The 27,786-nt window shown below is 38.8% G+C and overlaps 1 protein-coding gene across 1 annotated transcript in view; it reads right to left on the reverse strand.

Moving 5' to 3' along the window:
- The window catches only part of EXOC4 (exocyst complex component 4), a 797,314-nt gene that overhangs the window by 547,923 nt on the left and 221,605 nt on the right, over positions 1 to 27,786 (reverse strand). The window contains exons 8-9 of the mRNA XM_036863209.1: positions 24,654 to 24,799; positions 18,820 to 18,908 (exon numbers count right to left, since the gene is read on the reverse strand). Of these exons, the coding sequence (XP_036719104.1) occupies positions 18,820 to 18,908; positions 24,654 to 24,799 (235 nt within the window). The remainder of the gene's footprint in view (positions 1 to 18,819; positions 18,909 to 24,653; positions 24,800 to 27,786) is intronic.

The raw sequence follows: 27,786 nt of genomic DNA on the forward strand, positions 1-27,786 counted from the left end.
TGAAATATTTAAGAGGAGTTAGAATTATTGATTCCAACAGATTCCAAAAAGAGTCACAGAATCTACAAAGGGTAGATAATCATAAACGAGTGAATGATTTGTCCCGTCCACAGCCTCGCTTTGTTTGACCAGTCCTCTTTCCGTAGCCACGCTGTGGAGAATAATGTCCACACACAGTTCATTGCTCACCTTCCAGGCTAAGTCAAAAGTTCCCCTTGCAGATTAGCTGTAATTGTTTTTGTTTTCTTACTTCATTTCAGTCATACATCGTTTGTTGTTTTTAAGAATTTATGTTGTTTTCAATAGATCATTTCAATTTATTTCCCTTTATGGTACTAATTTGAGCTCTCTGCTACCTCTAGGATTTTTTAGTTTAAAAGTTAGAGTATACCTACTTTTATTTTTCATTTTCGCAAGTAGCAAGGAAATGATTTAAAACTGGAGGAAAGAGGAAGACAAAACAACAAGGTATATAAAACACTGCCAAATGCTCAGATGTAGTTAATTCATAAATAGAAGTCATGTCCATTCCACTTTAGCCTCCTCCTTTTTTTTTGCCATATACTAATCATTCTAAATTATTTGTGTAGTAAAGTTCAGAGTTAGTGTGACAAGATCAAAATAACTTTGAAGAGAAATGGCTACTTTCATTATTGCCATGAATATTTATCTCTGGGGAGGATATAACTGGAAAGAGCAGATCACTACAGAGTCACTAAGTGCTGCCCTTGTGGTTAGAGATATATGTAAATTCCACCCAGACTACTGCAGTGGATGCCACTAAACATTATAAGATTGGGAGGATCACTGAAGTAAACATGGTTTCTCAACCCTCTAACTAAAAGGACTTTTGTCAAAGAAAACAGAAAAGAAGCAAAAGAGTTTCTAAGGACCATTATAGGAGATTCTACTTAAGTTTATTTGTCCATTAGCATGCTTATTCATTAATTTTAAAAGAATTTACTGAGTGTCTCCTATGTGTGAAGAATGATGCTAAGTGCTGGGGGGGGGGGTCTGGCGGGGGGCAGTCACAAAGAAATTAACATTTATTCAGTACTTAGTACGTTCTAAACACTTTACACATATTAACTCATTTCATCCTCACTATGGCCCTAAGAGATAGGTATATTATATTCACAGTTTATAGAAAATGAAACTGACACACAAAGGGGTTAATTTGCCCAGTCACCCAGATAGGAAACCTGGCTGCAGAGACCACACTCTGAACTACTAAGTAGTCCTCAGACCCAGAACAGAGAGTGACTGATTGGCTGAGACTCAAGAATCTAGAGCTTTGGACAGAATGAGAGTCAGAGAGAACACTGAGCTTCTCTTTACAATTGAGAAAACTGGTAAAGTGACTTGTACAAAATCAAAAAGCAAGTTATTACAAAAGATGGATGGTAGCTTGATTTTAATAATAATAAAAATACAGGAGACACCTAGAAATAAAAATTAAAGAATTCATATTCTTCAGAGACTTATTAGGGCACTAAAGTTAACAGATAGTCAAATCCTAGAAAGGAGAAAGCAGTATTTGCAATTTAAAAATAGAAAGAGGAGGAGGGAGGGGAAAAAACTCTAACTCCAATACTCTGCACTTAGGAAGGGGAATGGTAATGCGTAATCGAACATTGCGGAATGCCTTAATCATGAGGGAGTTGACAATAGATTAATTCAATTAGTTAGTTTAGCTAATGTTAGATTATATAGATCTAAACAAAACTAGAAGAGAAACATGAAAATATATATTTTAAAAAGCTATCTTCGCCACTAACACTCCATAAAAACTACTTCTCTTCTTGTATTTCCTATCTTAAAACAAATAACATCATGATCTACCCAAGTCACCAGATTGGAAAACTGGGAACCAAGCCTATCTCTTGCTCAATCTCCACACAGAATGAGTCATTGTGTCCAACTGACTCTACCTCGAAATTAGCTTTTGGATCTATTCCCACCTCTCCATCCTCACTGCTATTACCCTCCTAAAAAGCTGGCATACTCTTCTATAAGATTTCACCTGAAACAACAATACAATTTGCCTTCTTGTCTCCAACCTCACTGCATTGATTCTCCTCCGCAAGGCACCAGAATACTTTTACTAAAATACAGATTTGATTATGTGACTCTCCTGCTTTAAATCCTTAGAGGATTCCTTAACATTCACAGGACAGAAACCATGCCTTCTTGCTGTTATAACAGGTCCCTTGAGATCTGCCCACCCGTCTCCCTTGATTGGGTCCAATATTCCCACAAGGCAATACCTACAGTTAGTTCCCTGAAGCTCTCACACAGCTGTGTGTTTCACATCCTCTCCCTACTTGCAGTGAGTGCCCTTCCCCTGGTCAGTATGGTTAACTCATCTTTCCAATTTCAATATAATGATTCCTCCTTTGTAACAGCTTCTATGACTCCCTCGGGAATGTTGTGTTTTCTCCTCCATGCTCCCCAAGGTACTTCTAACGTTTATTAAAACTGTCTCTGTTTGCATGTCTTGCCTTCCATGGCACCTAGAACTCTCCCATATGTAAATGTTCCAGGAGCAGTGCCTAGAATATGGTTGGCCTAGAAATGTTGATTGTATGTTGTCAACTCCAATACATCAATTACAAGAACCTTAAGAAAGAGGCAGGGTAAGTATCGCTACTTTCACTACACCAGCTGAGTAATCTGGGGCTCAGAAAGGTAAAGTGACTTGCCTAGTAAAAGCAAGATGAGTAATAGGTACTCCTCCCGCTAAACCACAAAGCTCCCCTAGCTACTCAAAGCACAAACAGCCGCACCAATATTCCACATATGAACCTCACTAACCAACTAAACAGGGATGTATAAACGAGTTAACTGGTGCTGAAATCAGGCATTAATGTGCAAACAAACAGGGACTTATTTGAGCTAAGTGGGCATGAATATGCAAGTGAACTGGCTGCAGTTCAGTAGATGTCATCACAACTCTAGGAATGAACATCCTATATTATGACTATTACAGTATTCATGTAGCATTCATACAGACTACCATAAATTACTGTAATACGGGATTTTCAAGTTTAAAACTGTGGTGAAGCCAAAAGTAACTTGATGCATATTTTCATCCACACCACAATTACAAGCTGGAAATCCAACGTGAGCACACAGAACTCTGCCATCTCCATACAGAAGCAAGCTGCCATTTGCAGCCTACGCTGAACAAGGGACTTTGGAATTAGGTTGGGCTGGTCCTTCGCGACCCAAACGCTGCCAATATCCCAAGTCGAAGCTACCATGAATGGTCTGATTTTGATACTGCTACCATAGTTGCATTTAAAACAGTTATTTTTCCTATAGGATTTTTAATAATAAAGTGGCAAGGCTATACTGCTTGAACACTGCTCAGAAAATCCAGTGTGTGATTATATGTAGCTTTTGCTCTAGTATAATCATCTTTTATATTCCTATCATCACCAATACACCATTGGTTCCTATCAATTCTTCATCTCTTAACTGTTATGATGCACAATGGCCAAAGCCATTCACAACAGCTTTGGTGTCCTTTCTGTCATCTCTGGTTCCCAAAAGTAACAAATTATAATCAGTAGAGGTCAGTATACATGAACTGATTTCCTTAATTAACAGAAGAAGTTACATCCAATTCATGTTATGAAACAAGAAAAGCCTATACTCTCACACCTGCATGCATTTATCCCTCCATGCCCACTGCCTGAAATGCCCACCCCTTCTCTCTTTATCTGGAAAGCTTCCTTTCATCCCTTATAAGCAGCTCAAACCTTAAATACTTATGAAAGCCTCCCTGCCTTTCCCAGAACTTGTACACACATCTCAGTTACATATATATACAACTCCATCATAGCACATATCACAGGGCTGTGACCACTTACTTGTATGCTGAATTAATTAGAACATAAGTAGGGCTGCAAGTAATAAGAGAATCAAACTACTAGTGACTTAAACAAGACAGTTTCTTCCTCTCTCACAGAGAAGTCTGGGATGGGATGGGATGGTGGCTCTGGTCATCAGACTGTGACACTCCACGGTCCCAGAAACCCAAGCTCCCTGTATCCCATTGCTCTACCATCCCTACAGTTCGGCCTCACCTGCGCGGTCTAAGATGACTCCCCACCATGCTTCATTCACACTGTGTGTACGAACATCTTCACACAGCACACAGGTGCCGGGCTGGGAGAGAAGGAGAGCCTTCCCTTTAAATGTAAGACCTGAAGTTATGCATATCACTTTCACTCACATTCTACTGGTTAGAATTATGTGTCCACGGCTGGCTGCAAGGAAAGCTTAGATATGTTTATATTTTGGGGTGGCCATGTGTCCGGCTAAAAATCAGGGGCTCTGTTAATATAGAACAAATGCTGGGAGACAAGTGCCAGTCCCTCTGTGACACATTCATGGTCCCTTTCTATTCTTCTGACTTTCAAAGGCAAACATCAAAACTTGGTTCTGTTCATTACTGTATCCTAAAGGCCAAGTGAAGTGTCCAGTACGAATACACGTGATAAATCTGTACCGATTCAATAAACAACCAGAATTCCTAGAAAATACAGGAAAGAAAAGTAGAATAGCTGTTGACCTCGCTTAATGCTAGGTTCTGACACCCAGATGGAGGATGAGGGAGAGGAAGGTGTGGGTCAGTGGGGAGGGAGCCCTCCTGACCCTGAGGTTATCTTCTCATGAACTCCTTAAGGTACAGGACTAGTTCAGTAATCATTCACAGCTTCGGCAGGGACACGGAGTGTCAGTGGAATGCTGCAGGCCCAAGAACCAATCCAGCGGTCACAGAAAACTCCAAATTTGGTTTAGACTTCTAAACAGGGGCATTACACTACATATATGGTTTTGTCTCTGGACACTTAGAGGCCCTTTTAAAAATTATTATATTTCTACTTTTTATAAAATGTATTATATATATGAGTATCTATGACATTTGTATGGTTTTAAGAATAATAAAACAAGCAATACCACTTCCATCACTTAGCTTAAGAAACACAACACCACCATTATCCCCTTCAAGCCCCATGTGCCCCTCTCTTTGATCATATCCTCCTCCATCCTCTCCGGAGAAGATCCCTTTCCTGAGTTTTATATTTATGCCCCCATCTTACCTTTCTCACATTTTCATCATATAAGGAAGTACACCTCAAGAAGATACTATTCAGTTCTGACTGCTTCTGATCTTCATGTAGATGGAACTAGACTATATATATTCCTATGTGATTGCTTTGGAGACTCAACCAAGCTAATGTATAGCAGAGTTCATTCATTTTTGCTGTTATAAAGTATTCCATCATGTGGAATCATGGCTATACTGATTTATAATTCCTTTTTCCTGTCTATGGCATTTGAGTTGTTTCCAGTTTTCTGTTATTCAAACAATGCTGCAGACTTGTCCATAGGTTTTGCCTTTCACATCTGAGTTCTAACCCATCAAAAATTTATTTTCCTAAATGATATGAGGTTCAAATCTAATGTCTTTTTTTCTTTATGGATAATCAACTGTCTTAACACCCATTATTGATTAGTCTGTCCTATCCCTACAAATCTGTAATGTCATCTCTCTCCCAATATCAAGTTTTCCTTTGCGTAGGAGTCTGCTTCTGGGAGTCTGTAGTTTTGTAATGGTGCCCTGGTGCCACACAGAGGAAGGGGAAAGGAGCAGATGGGGTGGGGGGGGCGTCTAAGCAGGTGGGGCTCTGAGCCCTCAACCCCACTTAGTCAAACCATTTGAACTATGAAATAAGACTTGAACAGAAGACAGGTTCTATGACTGAAAAATGAGTTTAAAAGCACTAGATTATATGAGTTCTAAAGCACAGTCTACCATTAAAATCTACTTTTTCATTTTCTAGACATCATACTATGTGCATGTTTACATCAATTTCTTCTGAATTTTGTTAACAGATCACTTTAGATAAGGTAATCTCTAACTATTAGCCTTCCTGAAGGACCCAACCTTCATTTTGAAAATGTAAAATTACCTTATGAATCGTGTCTTACTGGGACAATGATAAATTTGTTATGTAGCATTCTCACTAGTTTCTAATAATTACTTTCCTCACTACATACTATAAATGTTTGTGGTCTTCTCTATCTTCTAAAAGAGCTCAGGTCAGAATTATTAGTTGCATCATATAAACTACTAGGGTTGCCAAAATGTAACTTCTTATGGTCCTAGACAAAGTCTAAGAAAATAAGGAATAATAGCAAAAGCTATCATCTTCACATTATTAAAAAATTAATGTGAAACAAATGATGAAAAATATAAGAGAAGCTAACATTCAAAATTCTCTGTTACATCATGTTAGAAGTTTCTGGGTTTTTTTCATACTTTGGTTTAAAAAAAAACTTTCAATTGAAGTATAATATAGATAGACATGCATACGTATCACTTTTAAAACTCAAATATATATCTCATTTAGCAGCATTCCCTCTTCTCCCCTATCTCTGTATGGATGAATGAATAAATGGGTAGAACAAAGTTTTTTAAAAATAACATGATATAGCATCAACTAGTTCTGCACAATGACCAAGGGTCATTTCTCAAGAGTGAGGCTCTTAGACTTTACTAAATAAGGCTTTGTGATGGCCACTTTGCACTCTCATGATCCATTTTCTCATGACCTTCCACATGGTTCAGCTAACAGTGGTTTGTCCACTGGGTAGAAAGGGTGTTTTATGAACTAGACTTATTCAGAAAATAAATCCATTTTATATAAACTAAATCCACAAAAGAACATTTTTTAATAAAATAAACATCTATTTGGCATAGATTAAGACTAAGGGCTGGTACGCTCAATAACAATTGTGGCATAGGAACACTTTTATTTCCTACATGATTTGAAATAACACATTTGTCCGTTCATGACCTGAGGAAAGTATATTTATTACTTACTACTTCTTAGGAAAAGATAAAGAAATTAGCACTTATAAAAATATTATAATTTCTTATTAAGACATATCTTACATATAAGTTATGATCTGTCTTTTTAAAAAGCAAGAATATAAATATACAAAAGGAGAGGGAATCAATCTTCATACACTATTTTACAACCTAAAACAGAAGAGATAACTGTAAGAGATTAAGGTTATTTTGAAATAATTATGTGCAATTTTAACCCCCCAAAAAAAGTACTTTTTTCCCCATGTCGCTTGCATATTCTTACTCAGTTATTAACAAAGTCATTAAGCAAAATTTTAAAGACTACAAAGAATTTTCTAATCAAATTTCACGAATATAAAGCTTTACAAGTGCTTCTTATATATAAGGCGGTGGAACAAAAGGGTGGTATGTGTCTAAAATTGCTGTACCTCACTTCAGCCAAAATGTCCCTGAAAATGTGTGCATAAGTGAAATCTTGCTTTAAATGCTCCATTATAGAACAGCTTGCTACTTAGGAGACTCCTATACTAAATCCTCCTATAATAAATCCTTCTGTAAAAAGGATAATCAACTCATGCTTAATCTATTTCAAATATTGCCTTACCTTAAGGGAAGGCACCTCCAAGCAGATTAATTACATACGATACTATTAAGTATTCACAACCCCAGTTACCAACAACCCATTAGAGAGAAAAACTCAGAAAATTCAGGTCAGGTCAGTATAAGAGCCCAGTTTTCCCTGATGTCAGTACTTCCATATTTACTATGTAAAGCAAATCCTCTTAGAGAAGTCAATTCTCAAGTGGTTGTAGCTTTACAGACTATTTCAAGTGGTTGGAGCTTTACAGACTATTTCAATGTCAGGGCCATAGAAATGCCACTCATTTAACTAATGGGAATAAAAATGGCACTCTTAAAGGTAATATGATTGAGTACAAACAGAAATACTAAGTAGCCCCAAGACAGAGAAGAAACTGTAATCAAAACTGAGTATACATTTCTACTTGGATTGGTGACAATTAACGTACTCTACCTATTAGTGAGTTTGATCATCTTTAAAAATGAGCAAAGACAAAGTACAGAACTCTTAGTCTGTTTATTAAAGCTCCCACTAGCGTTTCTCAAATAAGTAGGATTGTACATGCAAATAAGGAGATATGGAGGAAAAAGGCCTCCTTCATCATATATTTTCTAGTGCCTAATTCAAGCCAAGTATCGTCCTAGGCACTGGAACGCATTAGTGAGTAACACTTGCATTCTGTGTAGAAAATTAACAAGTTGACAAGATGTACATATTTTTTTAAGTATTATGAGGAAAATAAAAAACATGCTGAGGTTAAGAATGATAAGATGTGGGGAGGGGAGATAGGATGCTGGAAGAGATCAGGAAACAATAATGAGATTTGGGCAGGAGACCTAGATCTGCAAGTCATCTGCACCTGGCCCCAGGCAAAGCTTGGTTTTGGATGAGATCATCAGGGGAGAGTGTACAGAGGGAACACAGGAAAGCTTTCAGGACCAAACCATGAGACACTGCAAGGAGCCCTTGAGAAGGCTCAGAAAGAACATGAGAAAGAGAAAAGGAAAACAGTTGCTGAACGAGCAATTGAGATGAACACACAAAAGCAAACACTGAATCTGCCAAGATGGAGGTCACCGGTGACCCTGAGGTGAGCCGACCTAGAGAAACAGTAAGAGTGAATGGGAAGAGAAAATGAGAAATAAAGAGAGGGATGCAGCTCTCCTCATTCCACAATGATAAACTTATTTTAAAGCACCATTTTAATTTCAATCAATTATAGCTATTCTAATTTTTCCAGAGTTTTGATATCTAATTTTAGAGTCACAATATCCCCCCCTAAAAGAGTTAGAACTGATAACAGCTCTATTTTTCAAATGAGAAAACCGAGGCACAGGGGATTAACCAAAGACCTTGTTTTGGTCATGGGCAGCAGTTAAGTATTTTGACTTTTTTTTTCAACCCTCATGAGACAATGTGTTCATCAGTTACCTTATTCTCCTGAAGAATCACATATTAAAACTCAGACACTAGACTCCCACTCCCTCTTGCGAGACCACCAGAATCACAACTAACTGCTGAACAACCATTGACAGGAAGACAATGGAACTAATCACCAAAAAAGATACCCCACACCCAAAGACAAAGGAGAAGCCACAATGAGATGGTAGGAGGGGCACAGTCACAATAAAATCAAATCCCGTAACTGCTGGGTGGGTGACTCACAAACGGGAGAACACATACCACAGAAGTCCACCCACTGGAGTGAAGGTTCTGAGCCCCAAGTCAGGCTTCCCAACCTGGGAGTCCGGCAACAGGAGGAGGAATTTCTAGAGAATCAGATTCTGAGGCTAGCGGGATATGACTGCAGGACTTTGACAGGACTGGGGGAAACAGAGACCCCACTCTTGGAAGGCACATACAAAGTAGTGTGTGCATCGGGACCCAGGGGAAGGAGAAGTGCCCCCATAGGAGACTGAACCAGACCTACCTGCTAGTGTTGGAGGGTCTCCTGCAGAGGGAGGGGGTGGCTCTGTCTCACCGAGAGGACAAGGACACTGGCAGCAGAAGTTCTGGGAAGTACTCCTTGCCATGACCTCTCCCAGAGCCCACCAATAGCCCCAACAAAGAGCCCTGGTGGGCTCCAGTGTTGGGTCGCCTCAGGCCAAACAACCAACAGGGAGGGAACCAAACCCCATCCATCAGCAGACAAGCAGATTAAAGTTCTACTGAGCTCTGCCCAACAGAGCAACAGCCAGCTCTACCCACCACCAGTCTCTCCCATCAGGAAACTTACACAAGCCTCTTAGATAACCTCATCCACCAGAGGGCAGACAGTAGAAGCAAGAAAAACTACAGTCTGCAGGCTGTGGGAAAAAAACCACATTCACAGAAAGATAGACAAGATGAAAAGGCATAGGGCTATGTACCAGATGAAGGAACAAGATAAAACCCCAGAAAAACAACTAAATGAAGTAGAGATAGGCAACCTTCCAGAAAAAGAATTCACAATAATGATAGTGAAGATGATCCAGGACCTCGGAAAAACAATGGAGGCAAAGATCGAGAAGATGCCAAGAAATGTTTAACAAAGACCTACAAGAATTACAGAACAAACAGAGATGAACAATACAATAACTGAAATGAAAACTACACTAGAAGGAATCAATAGCAGAATAAGTGAGGCAGAAGAACGGATAAGTGACCTGGAAGACAGAATGGTGGAATTCACTGCCGTGGAACAGACTAAAGAAAAAAGAATGAAAAGAAATGAAGACAGCCTAAGAGACCTCTGAGACAAAATTAAACACAACATTCGCATTATAGGGGTCCCAGAAGGAGAAGAGAAAGAGAAAGGACCCAAGAAAATATGTGAAGAAATTATAGTCGAAAACTTCCCTAACAAGGGAAAAGAAATAGCCACCCAAGTCCAGGAAGTGCAGAGAGTCCCAGTCAGGATAAACCCAAGGAGAAACACGCCGAGACACACAGTAATCAAACTGGCAAAAATTAAAGACAAAGAAAAATTACCGAAAGCAACAACGGAAAAATGACAAATAACATACAAGGGAACTCCCATAAGGTTAACAGCTGATTTCTCAGCAGAAACTCTACAAGCCAGAAGGGAGTGGCATGACATATTTAAAGTGATGAAAGGGAAGAACCTACAACCACGATTACCCGGCAAGGATCTCATTCAGATTCGATGGAGAAATCAAAAGCTTTACAAACAAGCAAAAGCTAAGGGAATTCAGCACCACCAAATCAGCTCTAAAACAAATGCTAAAGGAACTTCTCTAAGTGGGAAACACAAGAGAAGAAAAGGATCTACAAAAACAAACCAAAAACAATTAAGAAAATGGTAATAGGAACATACATATCGATAATTACCTTAAACATGAATGTATTAAATGTTCCAACCAAAAGACACAGGCTCGCTGAATGGATACAAAAACAAGACCCATATGTATGCTGTCTACAAAAGACCCACTTCAGACCTGGTGACACATACAGACTGAAAGTGAGGGGATGGAAAAAGATATTCCATGAAAATGGAAATCAAAAGAAAGCTGGAGTAGCAATACTCATATCAGATAAAATAGACTTTAAAATAAAGAATGTTGCATGAGACAAGGAAGGACACTACATAATGATCAAGGGATCAATCCAAAAGAAGATATAACAATTATAAATATATGTGCACCCAACATAGGAGCACCTCAATACATAAGGCAACTGCTAACAGCTATAAAAGAGGAAATCGACAGTAACACAATAATAGTGGGGGACTTTAACACCTCACTTACACCAATGGACAGATCACCCAAACAGAAAATTAATAAGGAAACACAAGCTTTAAATGACACAATACACCAGATAGATTTAATTGATATTGATAGGACATTCCATCCAAAAACAGCAGGAATATCACATCTTGGGTCACAAATCAAGCCTCAGTAAATTTAAGAAAACTGAAATCATATCAAGCATCTTTTCTGACCACAACGCTATGAGATTAGAAATCAATTACAGGGAAAACAACGTAAAAAACACAAAAACATGGAGGCTAAACAATACATTAAATAACCAAGAGATCACTGAAGAAATCAAAGTGGAAAATAAAAATACCTAGAGACAAATGACAACGAAAACACGATGATCCAAAACCTATGGGATGCAGCAAAAGCAGTTCTAAGATGGAAGTTTACAGCTGTACAAGCCTACCTCAAGAAACAACAAAAATCTCAAATAAACAATCTAACCTTACACCTAAAGAAACTAGAGAAAGAAGAACAAACAAAACCCAAAGTTAGTAGAAGGAAAGAAATCTTAAAGGTCAGAGCAGAAATAAATGAAATAGAAACAAAGAAAACAATAGCAAAGGTCAATAAAACTAAAAGCTGGTTCTCTGAAAAGATAAACAAAATTGATAAACCATTAGCCAGACTCATCAAGAAAAAGAGGAGAGGACTCAAATCAATAAAATTACAAATGAAAAAGGAGAAGTTACAACAGACACCACAGAAATACAAAGCATCCTAAGAGACTACTACAAGCAACTTTATGCCAATAAAATAGACAACCTGGAAGAAATGGACAAATTCTTACAAAGGTATAACCTTCCAAGACTGAACCAGGAAGAAATACAAAATATGAACAGACCAATCACAAGTAATGAAACTGAAACTGTGATTAAAAATCTTCCAACAAACAGAAGTCCAGAACCAGATGGCTTCACAGGTAAATTCTATCAAACATTTAGAGAAGAGCTAACATCCACCCTTCTCAAACTCTTCCCAAAAACTGCAGAGGAAGGAACACTCCAAACTCATTCCATGAGGCCACCATCACCCTGATACCAAAACCAGACAAAGATACTACAAAAAAAGAAAATTACAGACCAATGCCACTGATGAATATAGATACAAAAATCCTCAACAAAACACTAGCAAACAGAATCCAACAACACATTAAAAGGATCATACACCACGATCAAGTGGGATTTATCCCAGGGATGCAAGGATTCTTCAATATACGCAAATCAATCAATGTGATACACCATATTAACAAATTGAAGAATAAAAACCATATGATCATCTCAATAGATGCAGAAAAAGCTTTTGACAAAATTCAACACCCATTAATGACAAAAACTCTCCAGAAAGTGGGCATAGAGGGAACCTACCTCAACATAATGAACACCATATACGACAAACCCACAGCAAACATCATTCTCAATGGTGAAAAACGGAAACCATTTCCTCTAAGATCAGGAACAAGACAAGGATGTCCACTCTCACCACTATTATTCAACATAGTTTTGGAAATCCTAGCCACGGCAATCAGAGATGAAAAAGAAATAAAAGGAATACAAATTGGAAAAGAAAAAGTAAAACTGTCACTGTTTGCAGATGACATGATACTATACATAGAGAATCCTAAAGATGCCACCAGAAAACTACTAGAGCTAATCAATGAATTTGGTAAAGTTGCAGGATACAAAGTTAATGCACAGAAATCTCTTGCATTCCTATACACCAATGATGAAAAATCTGAAAGAGAAATTAAGGAAACACTCCCATTTACCACTGCAACAAAAAGAATAAAATACCTAGGAATAAACCTACCTAGGGAGACAAAAGACCTATATGCAGAAAACTATAAGACACTGATGAAAGAAATTAAAGATGATACCAACAGATGGAGAGATATACCATGTTCTTGGATTGGAAGAATCAATATTGCGAAAATGAATACACTACCCAAAGCAGTCTACAGATTCAATGTAATCCCTATCAAAGTACCAATGGCATTTTTTACAGAACTAGAACAAAAAGTCTTAAAATTTGTATGGAGATACAAAAGACCCCAAATAGCCAAAGCAGTCTTGAGGGAAAAAAACGGAGCTGGAGGAATCAGACTCCCTGACTTCAGACTATACTATAAAGCTACAGTAATCAAGACAATATGGTACTGGCACAAAAACAGAAATATAGATCAATGGAACAGGATAGAAAGCCCAGAGATAAACCCACGCACCTATGGTCAACTAATCTATGACAAAGGAGGCAAAGATATACAATGGAGAAAAGACAGTCTCTTCAATAAGTGGTGCTGGGAAAACTGGACAGCTACATGTAAAAGAATGAAATTAGAACACTCCCTAACACCATACACAAAAATAAACTCAAAATGGATTAGAGACCTAAATGTAAGATCGGACACTATAAAACTCTTAGAGGAAAACATAGGAAGAACTCTTTGACCTAAATCACAGCAAGATCTTTTTTGATCCACCTCCTAGAGTAATGGAAATAAAAACAAAAATAAACAAATGGGACCTAATGAAACTTCAAAGCTTTACTACAGCAAAGGAAACCACAAACAAGATGAAAAGACAACCCTCAGAATGGGAAAAAATATTTGCAAACGAATCAATGGACAAAGGACTAATCTCCAAAATATATAAACAGCTCATGCAGCTCAATATTAAAAAAACAAACAACCCAATCCAAAAATGGGCAGAAGACCTAAACAGACATTTCTCTGAAGAAAACATACAGATGGCCAAGCAGCACATGAAAAGCTACTCAACATCACTAATTATTAGAGAAATGCAAATCAAAACTACAATGAGGTATCACCTCACACCAGTCAGAATGGGCATCATCAGAAAATCTACAAACAACAAATGCTGGAGAGGGTGTGGAGAAAAGGGAACCCTCTTGCACTGTTGGTGGGAATATAAATTGATACAGCCACTATGGAGAACAGTATGGAGGTTCCTTAACAAACTAAAAACAGAATTATCATATGACCCAGCAATCCCACTGCTGGGCATATACCCAGAGAAAACCATAATTCAAAAAGACACATGCACCCCAATGTTCATTGCAGCACTATTTACAATAGCCAGGACATGGAAGCAACCTAAATGCCCATCGACAGACGAATGGATAAAGAAGATGTGGTACATAATACAATGGAATATTACTCAGCCATAAAAAGGAACGAAATTGGGTCATTTGTTGAGACGTGGATGGATCTAGAGACTGTCATACAGAGTGAAGTAAGTCAGAAAGAGAAAAACAAATATCGTATATTAATGCATATCTGTGGAACCTAGAAAAATGGTACAGATGAACCAGTTTGCAGTGCAGAAACTGAGACACAGATGTAGAGAACAAACGTATGGACACCAAGGCGGGAAAGCGAGGGGTTGGGGAGGGGTGTGTGTGTGATGAACTGGGAGATTGGGATTGACATGTATACACTGATGTGTATAAAATGGATGACTAATAAGAACCTGCTGTATAAAAAAATAAATAAAATAAAATTCAAAAAAAACCCAAAACTCAGACACTGTATTCAAGCTAAATGTTCTTTAAAATGAGTACCTTTCTATGCTACCACATGACTGTGTGAGCAGTACAATGAAGCAGTGGAGGGGCTCAGAACAACAGGACATCCATGATTAATGCAGACACATGCCCAAGTCTGACTTCCAGCTGTTGCCCTGCACACTTGGGAACAGCACCCCGACGTCCTCAGCCCAGCTGCCCACAGCACATGATGTAATGAACCACCTGTACCCTGACAGTTAGAGCCAACTGAGATGGGTTGATGATACCAAAGAAATCTCATGTTTTCATTCTTTTTTCCCCCTTGTGTGTTGTTAATTTGAACATTTTTTAATTGCATGATGAATAAGAAATGTTGGCAGGAGCTTAACTTTTGTCAGATGTGAGCCTTTTAATGTTACTTTGATGGTCTATCTTTACCACTCTCCTACCACAGAAAGATGAGCTGACCTCACGAACCAAACCACTGGGAAGCGAAGCCTGCAGCTTCGTGGCTCTAAGAGAAGACACGAAAATCTCCTGCCAGTCTCTTATGATGTGACTGAACTATTTAACTATGCCTTTTCAGGATAAGGTGAAATGCAGATCTCACTGTGGTCCTCGGACCAGCCAGATTAATAGAATAACTGAAAAAGAATGACCGTTTTTAATGGAAAAAAGATGTGATTCCCCCACCAGCTCCTTTTTTCCTGCTGCAATATTAAAAGCATTCATCAGAGAAACTTTGGTTCCTAAATGAAACTCCATCAAACTTGCACAAAAACTGGTCAGCTGATACAGCCTCTCACCAAGCACGTGATGTGTCAGCTCAATTAATTTTAATGGTTATTATGAACATGATATGTTTGCTAGCTACTTTCTCCCCTCTAACCAGAGATAAATGCTCCTATTTTGCTCAACACTGGTAAGTACAATAGACTGTTGCTTGAAAGTTCCATATTTCAACTAACTTTTTGAAGGATGGGAAAGTTCCTAGTTAGATTATGATGATTCTTCGATTAACCATTCTCACAGAATGAAAGTCCTCTGTAACTTAGTTGGATTTTTCAATGTTTTTCAATTATATACAGCAATGTTGTCCTAGGCCAGACAGCTCAAGGGCAACATTTCTATTTAATAAAGCCATGTATAACTGCAAAGAACAAAAATGTATCTACGTATAGGCTCTACTTCGGCTTAAACTTAAAAGCTAATGCAAACCTATGAAGCTGATAATGGCTGTCAGTGGCCCCATCTCCTTTGGGGCTGCCTTCCTAACCTCTCACTAATAAGCTGTCCATCCTACTTTAGACCTCTGCTGTTCTCATTCCTTCTGTCAGTGAGTCAATCAGTATTTACGAACATTTACTATACCAGGCACCGTACTAAGCACAGGGAATAAAACAGTATGTCCCTCATGGAGCTTATAGCTCTGTGGCGGACTCAAACAAGTGCGCAAATCCACAATATAGTGCGGAAAATGATATAAGAAAGGGAACAGTAAAGATGTGAGCACACAGCAGGGGCCACGAGCCCAGAGAGAGAGAGAAGGAAAGAGAGACAGAGAGTGTGTGCTTTGTTTTTTTTTTTTGGAGGGGGGTACGGTAGGGAGAGGAGACACTAGTAGGGAGGGCTCATCACAGTAACAAACTGAAGTTGGAAAGCTGAGCAGGGATTAGCCCAACGAGGAGACAAACAGAATGTATACGAAAACTCTTAAGTGACAAAACTAGTGATAACATTTGGAGAGAAGGAGGAAGGCATAACATTTACTACATGTCAGGTACTTTTCTCAGCACTTTTCATAGCTTACTCACCTAACGTTCACAACAACCTCATGGGGCAGGCACTGTTTAGAGATACGCCCATTTAGAGATAAGGAGGCACAGAGCTTCTGAAGCTAGCAAAGGGGGAGCTAGATTTTAAACGTAGGCAGTATGAGCCCAGAACCCTCTACTCTTCTCTGATTGGCTGTACTGTCTGTCTCTCAAGAGGTCATGGACCACGGGTGGGGGTGGGGATGGGGCACAGCGAGAGCAGAGCACACACCGTGTGCTCACTCACTGCGCTCGCTGTCTACTAAAAAGGAGAAGCTGGTATCTGTCATTTATCCTCATTCAGTAACGATGCTTGAAGACGAGTGAATGACAAGTTGCACTGCTGTCCCATTAGTTACATGGTCTACCTTTTCATCTCTAAGTGTCAAGTGAAAAGCTTTACTGCGGTGCAGGCTGTCTGCTGCAAGTCGGGGAGGCTGTGTATACGTATGTAGGGACGGGGCTGTTCTCTGTACTTTCTACTCAGTTCTTCTGTGAACCTAAAACTGCTCTAAAAAATTAAAATTTTTAATTAATAAAAATGAAGTGATCAGGATTCAAGCTAAAACAGAAGAAGAAAGGCTCTGGGTGTCCTCACTAAACGAATTTCATATACTAGAAGCCAGATGGAGAGAAATTTTGGAGGTAAACTTAAACTACTCCTTAGGTCAATTCTGAATTTATAAGTAGGACACTGTGATGGAAGGTGGAGATATGGAAGAGCTCTCCAAACCTAGGTAATCTTCTACGCCCCCTAAGTGTCAGTGCAAGTATGATCAGTCCTACAAGAATGTGTGTTCCAAAACTATCATTTCCGTCCAAGCCTTGCAATCCACCCTATGCTGCAGAAGCCCAGGTCACCCTCCTCCCTCCCTCCTTGTCTGACTGACCAGACAGTGGCTCACTCCTTCATTTGTTCCAAACCTAACTACTCTCTGTACTCCTCCACTTCAAGACTCCAAGACACACACTTCATGTTTTCTAGAACATACAGCAATACTTTAATATTAAATAAAATGCTTGTAAGCTAATTTCCTTTCCTTATATCCGCAAATGTATTTCTAGGCTTTTAATTCTGGTAACTGTATGTCTGAGCTGGGGAATTATTACCGTGATATAACTATGAGACAGCATAGCAGCGTCTTTGGAAAAATTTACAGGTATTTACTGATAGATTAATAATGAAGGTGAAGGTAGGAATGACTAGTCTTTTAACTCTAGAAAGGCTGGCTAGTTGCTTCCTGATATTCTGATGTAGAATTATGATGAGTCTTAAAAACTAAATATTTAATTGTGTAGGCTGGTCACTACAAAATATTCCAAGTGCCTGCAATGCATCAGAGACAGTGAAAGTGTTCTTCTCCATCCCTCATGGAGAAAGCCCATAGTTCTAAAATAATTTAAAGAATCTCTCCCCTCTCAACTCCTCTAGCAATTTTATCCATACCATCCACTTAGTTGTTACCACTGACTGCCTTATATTGTGATTGATATTCATTCCTTACTTTCATAACTGGATCTTAAGGTTTTTATCTTTTATTTCCATGTACTCAACAACTTCCATCCCTTCCAGTGCTTGGATGCCTTGCACTTAGCAGACCTTCACAAATCTTTCTTAATTGATCACATTTACCATGATTAGCATCCATTTGGTCACAGGAAAAAATGTTATTAGTGTGATTTTTTTTATTTAAATAAATTTACTTATAATTTATTTTCTTAATTATTTTCTTCTTCAGATTCCAACTTTCTAGTAACCACACATGAACATCAAATATCCTGCGTATCAAAGTTAGGTTGATCAGAACGTACTGTTTAAAGGCATCCTTCTTCCCTTTAAATAACGACAGAGGCTGCATCTGTATTTTTCCAAATCTCAAGTACTCCTGCCATATTCCAGAAGGTACTGAAAACAATAATTAAAATAACAGTGGCAGCCACAGAAGACTGGCATTCCCCTAGACGGTGACTGGAATCATGTCTGCCATCTTTAAGCAAAAAGGAACTGCCCTCATTTCTTTTTACATTGAGTTCCCACTTGAATGGTAGCAGGTCTATAAATCCTGTGGCCATAGTAATAGTTTTAGCTGCTTGGCAGCTGATGCTGGGAAATGATAGAAGAAACAGATTACCAAGTCTTTCCATCTTTGCTATCTTGAAAGAATCCTGTGAATGCAGACCTCAAATTCACATGCTATAAACACTTCAGATCTTCCTCCAGAAAACTAATTTTTCCGGAGAAGGTCGATTACCCACCTTGAAGCTCTCCACTCCGACTGTACAGCTCCCTTCTCTGTTCTCGCAAATAGGCACTCATACTGATGGCATGGGAGGATGATTCGAACCTGCAACGAAATGCAGCGTAAACAAACATTTAGGTAGTAACCAAACAGGTGGTGTCCAGCTCTGTATATTCCGACAGTATTCTACTCCAGCCCGTGTGACGCTCCCTAGTGTTCCACGACCAAGACGTTCTGGCTGTTCCAGGCCAGGGCAGGCTGCCATAGACCTTGATTTGTGGATGATATTCCTGCCTAAACCTTCCTCCATGACAGTATTTGGATCTTCTGCTCCTTCTCTATTTCAACTGATACACTCGATCTTGAAACATTCTTTTGCCTCCAGATCCCTTGCCAGGATCCCTACACACACAGCAACAGCAGTACCCTCTAAAGGCATTCTGATTTTGCTCCTAGGCAGCTCAAAAGACATCAGTGTCTGCCAGCTGCCACCACAGAAATATGGGCTCCTCAGAGCTGACCGCCGGCCTTTCTAACTCCCCCAGTGAGAGGACTAGCACAAAAGGCTGTGAGAAATGATGTTAAATAACTACACCAGAGAAACAAGGCATCTATGGTCTCTCCTTAAAAGTCCTCAAAAACAATATACTTTCTAAACGGCTGCCAGGATTCTTACCGGCCACCTGTAATTCTTAGAAGGATTTCTCCTGTCAGCCTGTTATCCTGACAGAAAATCTCAGGTTTGAAATGCAATTTCTTACCACATCAAAGGATTTACGGTTTGATACAGTCATAATTTTACCTGTTTTTTTTTTTTTGGTTGTTGTTGTATTTTACCACATAAAATACTTTCAAAAATACCAAGCTACAAAATGTTGTTCACACCTCCCCAGGGACTGCTTCAGAGGTTAGAAACATGGGGGATGGGTTCGTGATATAGAACATGGTTTTAAAAGCTAACACAATGACTACAAAATAGAAAAAACAACAACAACAAATCACAGTCTTAAAAGTAACTTGCAGGTAAGGAAGAACAACAACAACAACAAAAACAGGTAAAACTATGACTGTATCATCAAACTGTAAATTCTTTGATGTGCTAAGAAATTCCATTTCAAACCTGAGATTTTCAAAGTCAGGATAACAGGCTGACAGGAGAAATCCTTCTAAGAATTACAGCCACTAAGGGGTAAACAGCAACACAGTGAAAGAGCAACAGTGATAACGGGATAGGTTTCTGGCCACAAGGAAGGAGCACCAACGTTTTTCTTAATTATGCCTTCTTTATCGGTTCTTTGACAAGGAAGATGAATACCAAGATGAATGTCAGTCTGAGGGAAACAGCTGAGTTACTTGATCCTTTCTCTGCACCCTGCCAAGAACTAAGAGGGCACAAACAGCCAGAAGAAAGGCAAAGTGTGCAGTACTTCAAAAGTGTCACCTGCCAGTCAAGTGCTGACGAGAAGCCACTGACCTCCAAAAAGCAGGCTGACAGCTATTGATCAGAAACGGCAAGGGAAAAAATAAACTCTTGAGCAAAGAACAGAGAGGCACACCATATACAATAAGAAAGAACTTAAACACACTTAATTAACCTTGGCTAGGGACAATTAAAGAGAGTAATAAGGTTCTTCACAGATGTGACAGAAACAGATGACAGCTTGCCAAAATCTGAATCCTTTATGACCTGATGCATTTTCACTACTCAGGAATCCTTTTTGTGTTTGCAACAAGTCACAGATGGATATGATTTTACAGTAAAAGAGGCATGAGGGATTAGCCAGTCTCACCTCCTCACTTTACAGCCAAAGGCACTGAGGCCACTGAGACAAGAGAACTGCCCTGACTCACATGGCTCATTAATGGTGGAACCAAAACTAGAAATGGGCAAATTTCTAAGAATGGCCTAATTCTGTGCAGGTGATGAGTTTTTATTACTATGTAATAATAACAAATGTGTAACGATTACTTAAGTAATCGTTCACTTATTCATTTCCAGTAACTTATGTTTTCCTACACCACAATTTCAGGATTGGCTACATGTCTGAAAATGTTTACGTGGTCTGAGGTTGCAAGTTAGGGGTGAGGGCTGACAGCATGAAATCTAAACACCCCGAAACCTGCTTTCTGCAATAGGCGTAGACTGAGAACGGTCAGTTGAGCTTGAAGAGGGGTGGGTAGGACGGGAAGGGGCGGAGGGAGGAAGGGAGGGGAGAGGGGAAAGAAAAGGCCTAACAGCAGGCCTTAGGCAGTATCTGAGGCAGTCTTAGTTGCCTCCATCAAACACCTTTCCTCCCACTATCTATCTTGTTCGCTGGCACAGGCCCGATTCTATCTGGGCGTCTGCGTCCTTGCTCCCTCTCACTCGGCAGGGTGCTCAGAAGGGGCCCCCTTCTCCAGCTGCAGACCTATCACTGGAGATGAACTCTGATTGGTTTAAGACTGTCACCATGGTCTGCTTCCCCTTGCCAGTGACTGCTTTAGGAATGGGCCTCAGACCCAGGTCCTATTAGTTTTCTTGAGAAAAACTTGCAGAGGGGCTTTGTGACTGGCAAAAAAGATTAACAGATGGATAATTAATCATTAATAAAAACGGATTTGTAATGATATAGCCATTCTGGAACACAGTACGGCAGTGTCTTACACAGTTAAACATAGTCCTACCATATGATCTAGTAATCATGCTCCTGGGTATTTATCCAAATGAGTCGAATACTGACACTGACACAAAAACCTGCGCATGAATGCTTATCGCTGCTTTATTCATAACTGCCAGAAGCTGGAAGCAATCAAGATGTCTTTCAATAGCTGAATGGAAAAACAACTGTGGTACATCCACACAAGTAGTATGATTTAGCGATACAAAGGATGCCACAAAAAGCCACAGAAAGACATGGATGAACCTTAAATGCATACTGCTAAGTGAAAGAAGCCAGTCTGAAAAAGCTACGTACTGTATGATTCTAACTTTAAGACATTCTGGAAAGGGCAAACTATAGAGATAGTAAAAAAGATCAGTCATTTCAAGGGGGTAAGGAAAAGGAGGAGGAATGAATAAGTGGAAAATCGGATGTTTAGGGCAGTGAAACTATTCTGTAAGATATTATAATGGTGGATATATGACATTGTGCATTTCTCCAAACCCACAGAACTATACAAAGAGTGAACCCTAACATAAACAATGGACTTTAACTAATAACGATGTATCAATATGGATTCATCAATTGTAACTAATATGCCACACTAATAATAAGAGGAGAAACTATGGTGTTAATAAAGAGGAGAAACTATGGTGTAAAGGGACATAAGGGAAATCTCTGTACTGTCAGCTTAATTTTTCTGTAAACCTAAAATGGATAAAAATAAAGCTTACTAATTAAAAAAAAGAGAGAGATTTGCAGGATGAATCGCACACTATTTCCTGGGCACCACCATTTTTATTGGAGTGGGACTGAATGCAGAGAAGTTGAAAGGGCTGAGTCCTTGATGATACTGTACTGGTGAATTACAGAATCCTCTATATTTATTCTTATGTGTGAGATAATAACTTTCTTACAGGTTATTCTATTCATTTGGGGTTCCATGCTACTTGCAGACTAAAGCCTTTTAACTGATACTGCATCCAACCTCTGAATAAAACTGTTTAAAAAAAAAAAAAAAGAGAACGAATTCAATAAACAGAATGGATTTCATTCCAGTGTGGGCACAGTAAATCTCCTCTCCTCTAGACCACAAGATAAATGAACTGTTGAAACTTTCCTTAATGATTAAGAACTCTATGAATCCTTGACAGAAAACAAATCTCAAAAGTGCATCAACAGAAGATACTGGACTTTCAAATATTTAAAAAGAAGAAATTCAGAATACTGGGATGATACTTATGTAGTCACTTTACATGCTTAGATTTACAGATACAACTTCTTAAATATCTATTAATTCCTTAGAAGAACATAGGTCTGGCAAGATTTAAATCCTATTTCTACCACTTGTTAGCCGTGTGAATTTGCATAATTTCCTTAACCTCTTGTGCCTTGATTTTTAAAAAAAATTTTTAAAAACAAATTTTATTTTGGAATCATTAAGTTTATAGAAAAGATGCAAAATAGTACAGAGAGTTCCTGTATACCTTTCACCCAAATCTCTCCCTAATGTTAATGTCTTACATAATCGTGGTACATTTTGTTGCATCTAAGTAATTAACATTGGTATGACACAAAACTACAGACTTTATTTGGACTTCACAAAATTTTCCACTAATATCCTTTTTCTGTTCCAGGATACCACATTGCATTTAGATCACACGTAATTCTGATAAATAGATTGGGGTTTCCAATAAACTTTCTCTGTGCCATGTATGTGATCCAATAATCCCCTCTGACGAGTGCTGAGGAGAGAAAGTCATTGACCATGAGAATAAACAATACCCAATACCGCATAGGTAGTGTTTGGTAGCCTTTGATTCCCAAGGCACTGTTAACTCAGTGGAAGAGTTGGCTTTGCTCCCAGGAGGGTAGTGTGAAGTTTCCTGAGAAGTTTAAGAGCTGATCCTGATTGAGAGTCCCTTCCTAACCTCCACTAATACCATGTGCTCATCTCATACATTTTACTACATGGAACTGTCACCAACTATTTACTTGTCTGTCTTCTTTTCTGAATTATATGTTTCTGTGCATGCGCCTCAATTTTTTTTACCGTGTAATAGAGGATGAAAAATAGAACCCACGCCCATTAGAGTGTTAGAATGAATAAATACATGAGACAATCCATGAAAGTGGCTTTATGCCTTGGCTAGCACTTAGTAAGGACTCAGTAAGCATTAACCACTACCCTGCTGCCCAAATTTGGTATAATCTGAATCAAATTATGTTTGATTGAGATTCTTCTGAGAAACTCATTTACCACAGTGCCTGGTACATAGTAAGCACTCAAGCAATGGTAGCTGTTATCGTTATTATTATTAATGTTAATAATAATATTAACTGTTACCTGTTACCAAGTGACATACACTTAGGATACATGGCCAGGTGAGGGTAGCTAATCGTAATTTGAAAAAAAGAATTTCCACATTGTTCTTTTACTAAATCAAGTAAAACCCAATACTACTTAGGTAGAGAGATTTGCGTGACTATATTAACAAAGGTTGTTTCTTGGCACTTGGGGCTTTCCAAAGGCTGAAATATTTCATTTCCTTTCATTTCATATAAAATTCCAAGGGGAGAATTTCATTTCTCTTCATTTTATATGACTCCCCAGAAACAAATTCCAGAATTTTTTTTATTAAAAGTTCTAGAGGGGCTTCCCTGGTGGCGCAGTGGTTGAGAGTCTGCCTGCTGGTGCAGGGGACACGGGTTCGAGCCCTGGTCTGGGAAGATCCCACATGCCGCGGAGCAGCTGGGCCCATGAGCCACAACTGCTGAGCCTGCGCGTCTGGAGCCTGTGCTCCGCAACAAGAGAGGCCGCGATAGTGAGAGGCCTGCGCATTGCGATGAAGAGTGGCCCCCGCTTGCCGCAACTAGAGAAAGCCCTCGTGCAGAAACGAAGACCCAACACAGCCATGAATGGATAAATAAACAAATACTTTAAAAAAAAAAAAAGGAAAAAAAATATATATATATACTTTAAAAAAAAAAAGAAAAAAAAAGTTCTAGATAGTCCAGTAACCATATTCCAAAATAGTCACCTCCCTTACAGAAAACGGAAGTACACAAAGTTGAATATATAGTCACTTCCTATCAATTATTTCAAATCAACTTTAAATGAGTGAAGTAATGGCTGTCAATAAAGTAGAAAACCGTTCAACTGGGATCTAACACATCTTGACACCTATCTTACCAGCAGGGAGATACTTACTTGAAAAGAGAATTTTTGGGCCTTTGAGGTTTCTTCTTGGCAAAAAAGGCTGCACACTCGCGCCCAGTGCTGGCATAACTTAGTTGAGCTGAGGGTTCAGAGGCTGCACGAGTATTTTTCATATCCAAGTACTCAGTCAACAGCATCTGTACAAGCAGACAAACAGCTTAACACACACATTTATGACGTGCTATTAAGAAAAAGCAATTTTAAAACCATGAAGACCTAATTCTAAAACCTCCTTGACATTCAGAAGGATATTAACCTAGCTATTCATATTTCTAGCTGTAGACCTAAGGGAAGATTCATTGTAGCCAGAAAGTCAGCAATTTGCTACCTACTCCTAAAACTGGGAACGGTGTATAGTGAGCATTTGCACATGGGGGTAAAGGGAACATTTTTATTGAGGGTCTACTATGTGTCAGGCACTGGGCTGGGTGAGTTAATCAATATACTGCTTTAGTCATAATTTAATCCTCATTATTCCAAATTGCAACAGCAGCAGCTGCGATGCCGTAACATTTACTGAGGGCTTACTATATTGCAGGCAAGGGGCTAATCCATTTAGATGTTTTACCTCATTGAAAGCACAAAATTTCATCAGGAAGATCAGTTCTCAGATTATAGACAAGGAACTGGACCAGTACTCTAACAAACCGGCCAGCCAGGTTAGCGAGCCCACAGCAGACTAAGTGGTCCTCACCTGCAAATAATTTCTAGGGCCCACTACTCATCTTCAGAGTTTCAAAGCAACAAAAGCAACAGCTTTTTTGATCACTGCTGCCAGCAGATCCTGCTTATAAAAATCAATCCACTTTAGAGCCTCAGGGGTTTGGGGGCCTGGGCTAGAATCAGTTGTACTATTTCTAAGACAAGTATAGAAAGTGCCCACTGTTGTAAAAGAAAACAGCAGATCTGGAACAGAAATCACCACGGTTCCTAAAGATTATCTAACCTGGGACTAAAGTGTATCAACTCAACTCATTTCTATAATCACTTGCCACGTTTAAAATTTTAAGATAACCAAGTGGTATACAGTACATGTAGACAAACAATTCTACACATGACTGATGTGAAAGCTTTTCAGAATCAGGGTCCCATATAACTATTATTCTTGCATATATGTATATGATCATTCATCCATTCAACAGAGATGTGAGGGCCATATCAAGCATTATTATCAAAACATTTATGAAGCACACCTGTGACTATATTGCTCCAAGTAAGTTTTAAAGCCAATTATGTCTATAAGCACATACACATTACTGAGTACTTATCAAGTATCAGACATTTTAAAAACATGACCTTACTCAATCCTCAAATCTATGAAGTAAGTATTACTAATTGTAATTTAGAGATGAAGAAACTGAGAATTACCGGTATTAAGAAACTAGCCTATATGCATGTCTGGAAGCAGGAGCTAATGGGAAATCTCTGTACTCTCCCCCTCAATTTTGCTTTGAACCTTAAAATGCTCTTTAAAAAAAACTCCAAAAATGGAGGGAGGGAGGGAGGGGGAAGGGGAGGGGGGAGGGGGAGGGAGGGACTAGCCTAAGGCCTTATAATTACAGAATAACAGGCCAGGATTTCAACTCAGGTTTAGCTGACTCCACAGTCTGTTCTCTTCCCCATGACACTCCATTCTCACTAAGAGCATAAAAACTATCAATGAGAATGACCATGGGTGGCAGTAAATGGACTTTATTTCATTTTCTGTACAATAAAGAGTTCGCTGGGAAAGCATAAAACATGTTAAGAGATTGGTCAATGTTTTTTTATTTATTTACAAGGCCACTGGAGTATTACTCAGCAAACTGATGAAGTAATATAATGACAAGTACTATCTCTGTTACTATATCACTGAAACTGCACAATAATCAGGGAGAATACTGAACTGGGTCTCTACTTTAGTAACAATTCCAGTGATGGACTCAATTATTTTGTAGATTTGGCACTGATGTTAATAAAGTTTGCAGGAATCTGTGATCAAAAGAAGGCTAGTAAATCAGAAAAGAATTTCAAATTGTTGATATCTTTCAAATCTCAACACAGAAAGATGTCTACAAATGCCCTGGTTTCACTCAAATGGTGGCTATTACACCAATATGACAGAATTATGTTTCTACCGAAGCTTGAAGACACACTACACCAAGTAATTCTGTCGAGGTAATTATTGTCCTAAAATTCAATGACTGTCCTTTTACAATAAAATATTGACTGACCAGGACTTAGCTAAGCAGCATCCTTAAATCCAGGTATTTTACGATCACTGTTCCTTTTTCTCCACATCAATGAAGTCCCCTTAATTATCAGCTCTCAGGATTCTTAGTCTATTTCAATTCACCAGCTTCTCCCTTTCTATCTACACAAATGTACTATTTCTACTCTCTCCATAAAAATCTTGCTTTGGTCCTCACGATCTATAATCTTATTTCCTTTTTATCTTTAGGTTCTAAACTTTAAAAAGCAGCCTCCACATATATTATTTCTCTTACCATGATGTGGTTTTTATCCCTCATTTCTCTCTCAAGCTCCAGTCCCACATCTGTGACCGCATGCCTGACCTATTCACCTATTTCACTGATAAAATCAACCCTAAATTCTGAAACCTAAATCATCTTGCCATAAAATCAGTAATTCCTTCTGCCAACTTTGTTTTTTAGTATTTTCTTATTCTCACTGATCTCCAGGTTTAAAACTTCAGAACTGTCTTTAATACCTTTCCTTATTCTTTGTATCCACAAAGGAGTTAGTGTTCAAGTTCATTAATCACTCTATCTCAACTCTATGAGTTTCCCCTTCTGGTCTATTCTGACAGCCACCACCTTAGTTCACCTCACACAGTTTTCCTCATTTAGTTTTCTGCCTCGCATCTCTTACTCTTCCAATCTTCCTACATCCTCAACAGAGTGATCTTCCTAAAACACAGCTGCTCCAAAAAAAGGGTACAAATGAATTTATCTACAAAATAGTTACAGATGTAGAAAACAAACTTATGGTTACTAGGGGGTAAGGGGGGGAGGATAAATCGGGAGATTGGGATTGGCATATACACACTACTATATATAAAATAGATAGCTAATAAGGATAGATATAATAGATAACTAATAAGGGCCTACTGTATAAGGGAACT

Source organism: Balaenoptera musculus, chromosome 9 (assembly GCF_009873245.2).
Source record: "Balaenoptera musculus isolate JJ_BM4_2016_0621 chromosome 9, mBalMus1.pri.v3, whole genome shotgun sequence".
In the NCBI taxonomy this organism is placed as follows: Eukaryota; Metazoa; Chordata; class Mammalia; order Artiodactyla; family Balaenopteridae; genus Balaenoptera; species Balaenoptera musculus.